General features: G+C 43.0%; 1 protein-coding gene across 3 annotated transcripts; it reads left to right on the top strand.

The window, feature by feature from the left end:
* Positions 1-469: 469 nt before the first annotated feature.
* TBXT (T-box transcription factor T) lies at positions 470-8,539 on the top strand. 3 transcript variants are annotated; one of them, XM_054395666.1, is made up of 9 exons: positions 470-675; positions 851-1,115; positions 1,707-1,841; positions 2,526-2,587; positions 2,676-2,737; positions 3,727-3,730; positions 4,227-4,396; positions 5,987-6,116; positions 8,272-8,539. In XM_054395666.1, exons 1-9 carry the CDS (start codon positions 470-472, stop codon positions 8,537-8,539), a joined length of 1,302 nt encoding a protein of 433 aa, XP_054251641.1. The 3 variants fall into 3 exon arrangements, with proteins under 3 accessions (XP_054251641.1, XP_054251633.1, XP_054251648.1); XM_054395658.1 differs by lacking the exon at positions 3,727-3,730 and having other exon boundaries at positions 4,220-4,396; XM_054395673.1 differs by lacking the exons at positions 3,727-3,730; positions 4,227-4,396.
* The last annotated feature ends 2,360 nt before the right edge of the window (positions 8,540-10,899 follow it).

Below are 10,899 nucleotides of genomic sequence, written 5' to 3'. Positions count from 1 at the left end.
GGCCGGTGGCCCAGGGGATGACGGCTGCGGGGAGGAGGGAGGTTGCTGCGCGCAGGTTATGAGGCTGTTGCTGAGATGGGCCATTTCCTCCTAGGCTGCTGGAGCCCCGGCCCGGCGGCTTTGATAGAGGTGCAAACATTTGGGGGTAGATTTACATAAAATAGCCGCGTTTAATCCCGTGGGCTGCAATTAACATCACAGGCTTCCCCGGGCACCGTTGTGATATGGCCGCGGGCAGCCAATTGGAAAGGCCGGCCGGCCAGATCAAAGCGGCCGTCCGCCAATCAGCAGGGCCCCCCCGCCGGCATCGTGATGTCACCGGGGGGGTGTTTATGGCGGGGTATAACAGCGGCCCCTTGCCCGCTCCCGCTCGCTGGGGCCGCTGAGGTCAGGTGAAGTCAGCCCCGGCCCCGCCGCCGCTTGGGGCTGTGCCAGGGTGGCTGCCCCTCCAGGCGGGTGCGGGGCCAAGATGAGCTCCCCTGGCACGGAGGGCGCGGGCAAGCCCCCGCAGTACCGCGTGGATCACCTGCTGAGCGCCGTGGAGAACGAGCTGCAGGCGGGCAGCGAGAAGGGGGACCCGACAGAGCGGGAGCTGCGGGTTGCGCTGGAGGACAACGACCTGTGGCTGCGCTTCAAAGAGCTCACCAACGAGATGATCGTCACCAAAAACGGCAGGTAGGGGTGCTGCGGACCCCGCGCGCTCCTGCCCCCTTCCCACCCCTTCGGCGTGCGCACACCCCCTTGCGGGGACGCGGGGCGAGGGTTCCCGGTGGCGGCGGCCACCCAGCTGAGTTGGGGAAGGGCAGGGGCTGCCTCCCGCCGTGCCTCGCGCCTCCGTGTCGCCCTGCAGGAGGATGTTCCCGGTGCTGAAGGTGAGCGTGTCGGGGCTAGACCCCAACGCAATGTACTCCTTCCTGCTGGACTTCGTGGCGGCCGACGGCCACCGCTGGAAGTACGTGAATGGGGAGTGGGTGCCGGGCGGGAAGCCGGAGCCACAGGCGCCCAGCTGCGTCTACATCCACCCCGATTCGCCCAACTTCGGGGCGCACTGGATGAAGGCGCCTGTCTCCTTCAGCAAAGTCAAACTCACCAACAAGCTCAACGGCGGCGGGCAGGTAAGCGCTGGCACCGGCGGCGGGATCTGCCCTGGCACCGCACCACCTTCGCCCTGCTCTGCGGGGCTCGGCCAGCCCGTTTCATCCTGTCTCTGCTCGGCTGGGCACTGCCGAGGCACCGCTCACGTCCTTCTTAACGCTGGTTTTTAATACTACTGTTATCAAACCTGCTGGGGTGGGTCACACTTCCTTCCCTGCCCCAAACCGAGTTCTCTCAGCAGAGTATTTCCACCGAGGATGGGTGCCTTGGTGTTCTGACTTTTTAAAAAAATATTTTTCTGCTCCAAACATCTGAGAATGACAGTGGCACAGCAGATCTGTCTTTCAGGCTGTTTATCACCAACATGTTTGTGACTGTGTCAAGCAACAGTGATGAGAATAACTACACAAAAAGTTGGGGTGTATGACTACAGTGTTCATTGCCTCTTGCAGCTTTAGTTTATTGGTACCTGTTGTCTTTTTCTCCTGTGCTGGAAATATAGATACTTTAGCAGATAATACTTTAAAAACTGGGTGCCCTCTGTGCTTGCCAGTCTCTGCCACTGCTCTGCCACTGCTCTGTCACTGCTTACCTGCTCTGTTTGCTCACAGATCATGTTGAACTCCCTGCACAAGTATGAGCCTAGGATTCATATAGTGCGAGTGGGTGGCCCACAGCGGATGATCACCAGCCATTCCTTCCCAGAGACCCAGTTTATAGCCGTGACGGCCTACCAGAACGAGGAGGTATGCACAGCAGGGAAAAAAGGATGCAAGTACAGGGAGGTTTCAAGTGGCAAAGTGCATGTTACAGAGCAAAATAATGCATCTTGTTTCATGTTTTTCAGTTCTTTCTGTGCTTTGCTTGAAGCTAAACATAAAATGTGAATAAAAGATACATAAAAGCCCTCTGAATGTGTAGTAGTACCAAGTTCTGATCACTGATTGTCTTAATATGTACTGCAAATTTATTGCAGGAGAGTAATTCTTAAAATGTTATGTGAGACAAAAAAGCACAGTAGGAAAGACAGTCATCATTTTTAGCTACTCAGTGAAATAACTGGAGGTGCTGTTTTCAAAACTGGCCTTTGCCTGTTAGCCAAAATGCCCCCTGATGGTTGTTAAATCTGTAAATAATCAGTCTTTTTGAGATTTTTCTTTTTAATGTCCATTCTGCTCTGGCTTGAAATGTGAAGCTATTTATAATTCTACCTTTCTTAGCTGATAATAAACCAAGGCAATTCAGTCTCCTCCTAGCCCTCTGCTACTACTTCAGACCTTAGGGCTGTTTAATTGATGTGCATAGTTTGGTAGTATGGGCCTAATCTTATTTCTTCAAATCTGTGATTACACTAACTTCAATGGAATCCTAATATTTGCAGATAATGAATGATGATACTTGCCAATAAAGATATTTGTTGTTGTTTTTAGATCACGGCTTTAAAAATTAAATATAATCCATTTGCAAAGGCATTTCTTGATGCAAAAGAAAGGTGAGAACTTACTATTCTAAAGTGACGATTTTTTTGCACAGTTTATGAAAATATATTCTTCGCTAATACAAGATGTTTTCTTTCACAGAAGTGATCACAAAGACATGATGGAGGAAGTGGGAGACAACCAGCAATCTGGGTATTCTCAGTGTACGTTTCCTTTCATTTCGCACCATGAACGTAACTTTCATCTCTTCCATCTCATCTGTTAAGCAGAACCTTGAGAGTGATGTTTGCTCTCTGGCTTGCCAGTTTGTAGGGAGAATAATATTACCAGTCCTCATGATTGTGTTTCATGCAGGTTTATGATTGAATAAAATTGTGATCTGTGTTTGTGTAGTTAAGATTTCTGTATTACATTCAAAATCCTTTAATAGAATCTTGCATATACCTTCATGTTCAAAAAAACCAGCTGCCTTTGTATATGAGGATGGCAGTATTCATATGGATATGGAGACAAAAGTTTATTTCAAAATATATCAGAAATTTATTTAAAATATATTTCGTTTGAAGTACTTTAAGAAAACGAGGGGCACTTGTTTTATTGTGTGTTTTTTTTTAGATTAATAAAAAGCATTAGTGTTTTAATGATTTCTGGTTTAACGGATTATTGGCAAAAATGTCTGCAACCTATGAAGGGGGAAAGTTGAGTTGCACCAGCAATTATTTTGTTTCAGTGAAAATGCTTAAATTTGAGAGTTCTTCTTAGTATGAAAAATCTCAGATCTTAGCTATAGATTGAGACTGCAAAAGAGCAGATTAAAATTGAATACTACGCTATTACTGATGTGGTAGTTTCAGGCTGTGCCTTGAAAATTTTTCACAGATCTTGAACAGAATGTAGTTGAATGTAAATAAATCACCTTTGGGTGTAAAAAGAAAAATAATGATAAGATCTAAGTAATCCCATTGGATGGATAACAAACATAGGCTAGTAAGGTAAACTAACTTTCTCTCTTTCCGCTTCCTCTGCTCTGGCTGGTGCTTCTCCTGGCTTTGCTCATCTTGGCTGTGTCTTTGTTGTGGCTAAGTACTAACAAACAACTCTCTGCTCTTTCTCTTGTCCCTTGTCTACAGGGGGATAGAGGGAAGGGGGCAGGGAGTGGGGAAGCTATTATTAGCCCCCTGGTTTTGTCCAGGGGGGTTCTTGTGCTGTTTATAAATTGTACATATCTGCAAATATATGTAAATATTGTGTATTTTGTATATATTCATTGCAATTTCATTTTAGATTGTGGTTTTGTTTGTAAACACAGCATTTGCTTCCAGCTGAGCTGGTCTGGCAGTTTTATGTTGGGGGGTAATTTCAATCCACCACAACTGAGTACACACGTAAGGGAGAGATTAACCATTTCAGTATTTCTTTATTGTGACTGTAATTAAATGCTAATTTAGAAAATAATGTTAGTTTGATTTAGGGCTTCTCCTAAGTTGTTGTCTAATTTTCCTTCATAAGATCACTTCAGTTGTACAGATCCAGATTTTTCAGCCATGTTGAAATAGTTTCCATCCTGAGTGTGCACTTCCTTGCTGATAGATGGTTGGTTGATTGATTTTTATCTCATTGCTGTGATTCTTTCCCTGCCTGATTGCATTACATACCCATCTTATGGACTCCTTCTTTCACCACAGTAGGTAGTTGGCTTATTCCAGGGACTGGGACTTTGTGCCCACCTGCCAATCCTCACCCTCAGTTTGGAGCCCCCTTGTCGCTCTCCTCTGCTCACAGCTGTGAAAGGTACTCATCGCTGAGGAGCCACCGTCCTGCCCCCTACCCCAACCCCTACACTCATAGAAACAACTCGCCAAGTAAGTCTGATGTTGTAGCTCTGTAAAACAATGGGAAAGGAGCAGAGGGATGCAAGCTTTGAGCAGTGGGCATCTTGGGCAATGCCACAGAAGCTGAGGTCTCTGTCTAGCTTGGTTTGTGCAGTGGGTTTGCAGCGAGCATTGCAAAGAATTAGGGATGACGAGTACATGCATCCTCAGTCTCTTTATGATGTGAAAACAGGGTGTGTAGACACGTCTCCTGCTAACTGATTAGATTTGGCTGGATTTGTCTTATGTTCTTGAATTCGTGTAACCACTGAGCTTAATTTTTTTTTTGTTAAGTTTGAAAGTGAGAATTTAAATCATTAGTTATAGGCAATGCAATGAAATTAAGAATTCTATGTTTGGTTCTGTTAGTGTCACTTGTTATAAATACTTTTGCTTGGCTATACCACAACTGGATACACAGAAACAATATGGAGCAGAGTAAACTGCAAAGCTATTTAAATGTCATGCTCAGAAATGGCCAAATAACTCAAGGCTTAGTGCCTTAAGCCATACGTACTTCACAGAGAGAAGGATGTTTTTAGTAGTGGGGTTTGGGTTTCTTTGGTGGGTTGTTTGTTTGATTGATTGGTTGGTTGGTTTTTGGGGGGGACGTTCAGGTGGGTTTTTTTGTTTGTTTTTGTTTTGGTGGTTTCTTTTCCTTCTGGCAACGGCCTGTTAACAATTTTTGTCCTTCAAGCTGTGTAGATATTGGAAGTTCCCATTAGAAAGAAAGAAACATTTTGAGTTGTGAAGTCATACATGGGCTTCTAGATGCAGCCTGACCAATCTTGTATGTAGCTTTGTAGGACATTTTAAAGTGAAAAAGTGACTTTCTATGGGCTTTTCTTGCATATTTGAAATTTTGTGCCTTGAAACAGAAGAAAAGAATGAAATACCTCCAGTGTTCTTTCTTGTTTCCTGGTCGTCAGCAAAGAACCTCTTCCCTTAGCCAGCTGTGACAGCAACTTCTTTCTCACTCTGGACTGCTGTATAGGATTCCTTATATAGCTTCCTAGTGCCTCTACTGTGTTGGCCAGCCAGTTTTGGTCACTAGTCCCAAGAAGTTTAAGTTACAGTCCAGTCACTCCTGGCAATTCGTAAGGCAGACTTCAGAACCCATGGTGGCATACTCAGTTCAAAAATGAGTGAGCATATTCATTGCTGTGCTGTTATTACCCAGGGCTGTCAGACTCTTAATGCTAATGGAGATGACCGAGATAAAGAAGGTCCCCCGCAAAAGCGATTGGGATAATGTAAGTAAGAAACCCACCTCTTCCTACTGACTGAATTAGGAAGCATGGGCTGAATTAGCAGGTGGTTTGAAGATGGCTTTTTTGGCCACAGATGCTTTACAGAAATAAGACTGCAGTTATTTGAGCATCAGCAGGGAAAGTGCTAGTGAAAATGTAAGCTCAAGACAAGCAATAACAGACTTCAGTTTTCCCTGTGTGTATAATTTTGTTTGGTTTTCGTGAGGCAGTAATGGAAGGGCAGGTATCAATCTATATATTGTATCTGAATACATGATCATTATTTGGTCTGATTCTTGTGTGTTTAAGTGCCTGCTTGTTTTCTCAGCAGCCTATGCCGATAATTCCTCTGCCTGCCTTTCCATGCTGCAGTCCCATGACAACTGGTCTTCTCTGGGAGTTCCAACACACACGACAATGCTGCCTATGAGTCACAGCACTGGCACAGCTACCAGCTCCAGGTAGGACTCCATCCCTCGTCAGCCTGCAAATCAGTGTGTTGATTCTGTCTATGAAGTGAAGGCTGAAAAAAAGAGATAAAAACTCACAGCAAATTAGAAATCTTTATGGCCAGGTGTGAATCATTAGCTGACTGGAGAGGGTACTTAGATGCTCCAGAAAGGGGACTGCAATATCTCTCTTATGAGGCGATGCTGAGAGATCTGGTGTTCTTTGGCCTGTAGACAGAAGACTGACATGGGATCTTATCAATGCATATTAATACCTAAAGGGTGGAGGTCATAAGGATGGGGCCAGGCTCTTTTCAGTGGTGCCCAGTGATAGGACAAAGGGCAATGGGTACAAATTAGAACACAGGAGGTTTCACTTGAACGTAAGGAAAAAGTCCTTTGAGGAATATGGAGCACTGGAATGGGCTGCTCAGACAGGTTGTGGAGTCTCCCTCTCTGGAGACTTTCAAAACCTGCTTGGACATGTTTATGTGCCATCTGATCTAGGTGAACCTGCGTTAAGCAGGGATTTTGGACTAGATGATCTCCAGAGGTCCCTTCCAACCCCTACCATTCTGTGATTCTGTGACCATTCACAAGGAAAACAGACTGAAGAAACAGATAAATGTTTTTATTTTACTTTATTTTTGGGGTTTGGAAAAGCAGATACTTGTGACATCAGTATTTGATAGATTAAGGATTGCAAATCAGTTCCATTGAATTTGAGGATGACCTTTCATCATTTCTAAGAACAATGCTATTTTTATAGTTCTTTTAATCTCTTTTATTTTAGCTAGTTGCTGCTTTCCCAGCTGTCTGCACAAACTCTTCTGCTACAAAGGGGAAATGAATTGTAGTGTGGAGAAAGGGCAAGCAGTTGGGGCAGTAAGTCTTTACTTAAGCATTGTTACACAAGCCAGCATAACATGGTGAAACCCTTTGTGATCCTATAAAAATACCTTTTTCCTCTTTGTACTTACTATGTTAATTAAACTTTTGGATCCTTTAGTAGAGATGTAGCTTACAGTCAGTCTCTTTTGGAACTAAATTTGAATATCCAAAGAAATACAGATAAGGTGGGAAAATCTTTGCTATTAATCACAGAAGGATGAGGTTTTAAGCATCTTGCTCAGCAATTCACACCTACTGCTCTGGTTGTGGAAAGCATTTTGATTTCAACCATGCACATGGTCACTTAATCAGACTGAATGTAACTTTTAGTTTTGAACATATGTTAATCAAGTAAAAGGGTCTTCCTAGAACTCCTATGTCTGACCCCAAAATACATATTAGGAAAACTGCAAACTCCACTGAGTAGAACTGGAAGTGAGGAACCTCAGGAAAGGCATTTCTGCCACCCTTTTTCATTTAAATTCCTGCCTGTAAAGTAAGACTATCATATCTATTTCATTAAACTGCTTGGGATCAATAGGTAGAAAGTGCTGTGTAGTATTACAAAGTAGGACTGAAGTTTTTCTCACTGTTTCTCTTGAATCACCTTGTCTCTTTTAATTCACGTGTGTGTATATACATATTGAGAGGAGAGAGACTGCAGAAGATGTAGTGTCTTGTCAAGGCATTTTTTCCTTTCAAGCATCCCATTCTGTAGTGCCCATGCAATCTGCAGCCATCAATCTGGCTCTTTCCCTTCTAACATGAGATGATGAACAAGAAGGGATAAATTGCTGTTTGTAGGCATCCGTTCTTCTCTGACTACAGAGGCAAGCAAGGGGCATTAGCGCTCTTACAGCCTTGTGTCGAAGGATTTAAACCTTCATGCCTTCAACACCTTCTGTGTCCAGCCACCTCTACCACAAGCCTTCAGCCTGAGGCAAGGGTATGGCATGGCTCAAGAATCACCTTTCAAAACCCTCTGAGTTTTTCAGTCGGCCTGTTCATTCCTCAGCTTGATATAAAATTTGCTGGTATACCTAGCACTAGAACCTGCTGTTAGAAAACAGGGAGGTTAGGTGTATTGATGGTGTGCCATGAACACAAAGCCTGCCTGGGGACCTTTCCTAGCTCACAGTAGGAATAGTGGGATCTTCCTAAAGAAATTCACTGTCTCCAGCAAATGCATCCAGCTTGGGAGCTGTGTTGTGGCCTGAGCAACTGCCAATAGGCAGTAGAGTCACTAACAACTTGTTTATCACTTTACCTCTTTCAGTCAGTATCCTAACTTATGGTCTGTGAGTAACAGCACCATCACACCGGTGTCTCAGTCAAGCGGGATGTCCAACGGCCTGAGCTCCCAGTTTTTACGCAGCTCTCCAGCACACTACACTGCCCTTTCGCACCCAGTCACTGCCACCGCCTCTGCCTCCCCTCTGTATGACAGTGGGGCACCCACGGACCTGCCTGACAGCCAGTACGACGCCTCTGCACATGCCAGGCTAGCATCCACATGGACACCTGTCACCCCCCCTTCCATGTAAACCCTTTCCTATAAGAAAAACTTTTTAGCTACTGAATTACTTTACATACTTAATTCTCAAGGAAGAGGAAAAGGAGACGTGAAGTAAATTACAGACAGAGCATCTGCACTGCTTGTGCAGAGCATCTACATTATACCTCTTATAGTGAACAGCGCATCACTTCATGTAAAGTTTACAAACCTGGTGAGTGTGCAATTCTGAGAGCAGATTCACTGCTTTTAAACTTTTCTTTTTTTTTCTTAAGTTTGATAGAGTTAAGTTTTAAGATTTTTATTTAGATTCCAAATGTCTCAGAGCCCTGAGACATTTGGACCTGAAGTTTGGCATCATTCTTGAGTAAGTTACTTCTGTTTTCCAGTTGATTTTTGTAATGGCAAACTTAGCTATAGTTCTGAGAAGACTTTTATTAACCGTCTAGTTAGAAACATTCTGAAATATGCACAAATGTAGCTGAGGAGTGAAGTTTTTGGAAAATCATGTGCACTAACACGTATTTGCCTCACAAATACGTCGTGTTATTAATTATGTGATTATTTCCTTGCTGCTGAATTAACATTGAGACAATCTGTAAGAACTACAACCTTCCTAATAAACACAGTATCAATGTTTAAATTTTTTACCCCAAATCCTCCTTTTAGAGGTAAGTTTTGCAGTTTGGTCATATAGACTTCAGATATCTGTCGGCTTAATTAAACATCTCATTTCAAAAAGCCAGTGTTTAATAAGAAGCCCAAAACCTTTTCAAGCCCACTGAAAAAACATCACTGTTTTCTTTTTTTAATGTTTTGGATTGATTTGGTTTGTTTGTTTTTTATGGTCTCTGGCTTGGGCCATAAGAGAGGGAATTCAACACCTGGGAGAATCCTAATTTATTTTCTTTTGATATTGTACTCTGTTGATCTGTATTTATTATTTGGTAAACTACAACTTTATTTTCTACATGTTAAGATGTGTAACTAATCCCTCAACTTGCAGTGTATACTTTTAAGACAATCATATGTGGGATATGTCACCCAATGGCACGCTGAACAGTAGGGTTATAAGTAGTTAACTTAATGTAAGAGGGAAATAGCTATGAATTATTGGGGGGGGAAAGTGAGATATCTTAAGCTTTAAAATACACTGACTGCTTGACTCGCTGGAAAGATCAGGTCTTGAGAAAATAACTTCCTTCAGGACTGATATTAAGTTACATCCAAATATCTAATGCAGGCTAACCCAAAACATTGACTCAAAGTGTGCCCTTGGACATGTCTCTTTCTCCCACTGACTCTGCCAAGTACATATCTTGAGGAAATGGAATTGTTTTGCATAAGCCATAATAAATAACTTTTTTAATGAAGTGCCTAATACAGCAAAGCAAAATTCTCTACCAGGGGATTCTGTAAATAACTCAATGTGTGCTCATGTGCCAGAGTGGCAACTTTAAGATGAAAAAAAGCAAATATTTGCCACAATTTTGGTCTCTTTGACATGCTACGGGCAGGTCCCTGCACCTAGAAAGACTTTGGCAGGGCTTTTTCCCTGCAGAAGGATTTGCATGCAACTGCAGGCTGTGGTCTTCTGAAGGTAGTCCAGCAGGAAACAGCATCAGAAGCAGATGGCTGCATGACCATGTTCTCTGTCAATATGTAAATGATGATCTTAGTGCTCCTATTTTATTGTGAAGGTAAATTGTGTAAATTATGTAAGTGCATCATTATTTAGACTATTTTGTAGAAATTAGCAGCATATTTCATTGTGATTTCTTTTGACTTGTATTTTGGAAGCATAATTTAAATTGAAAAAAAAAAAGAGTAAAGATTCTTAAATAAACTCAATGATTCATTTTTCATTTGTTGGGGGACAGTGGGAAAAGTAAATCAAAGACGTGTTGAACGTACAGTTTGTTGACTTCCAGAGAGGAGTTTCACAAATGTTTCCTGCTGCACAGTGGCTTCCGGTCGTGGGTGAAGTCAGAGAGGTTTTTTTTATAAACAAATTAATGATTATTTAGTCATTGGAACTTAAAAAGATCTCTTGAGATGCTGCATTCTCCTCATCCACTTCTCCCCACTTTTTCTTTCACATCTTTATTTCTCCTTCCTTTTGGTAAATCCTTGTTTGCTGGTCAGAGGTGGTAGCTGCAACTGGTGTTGGGTGAAAGCTCTTTTCCCACAGTGACTAATTTACATGGTAAATTCTGGAGCTGGATGTAAGCCTGGCTCTACCTTGATCACCAGATTTTCAAGCGTTTCTGAATAGCCCCTACCCATAATAAATGCTTAGCTGCTGCCTGGTGTACTCATCTACTGAAGGAATCTATGTGGTGGGCTGATCACAGAATCACAGCATTATATACATAGATGTATGATCTAGCA

The sequence above is a fragment of the Indicator indicator genome, chromosome 2 (genome assembly GCF_027791375.1).
Source record: "Indicator indicator isolate 239-I01 chromosome 2, UM_Iind_1.1, whole genome shotgun sequence".
Lineage (NCBI taxonomy): Eukaryota > Metazoa > Chordata > Aves > Piciformes > Indicatoridae > Indicator > Indicator indicator.
The sequence above is the reverse complement of the archived record's forward strand: the minus strand, read 5'-3'. Positions and strand labels throughout refer to the sequence as shown.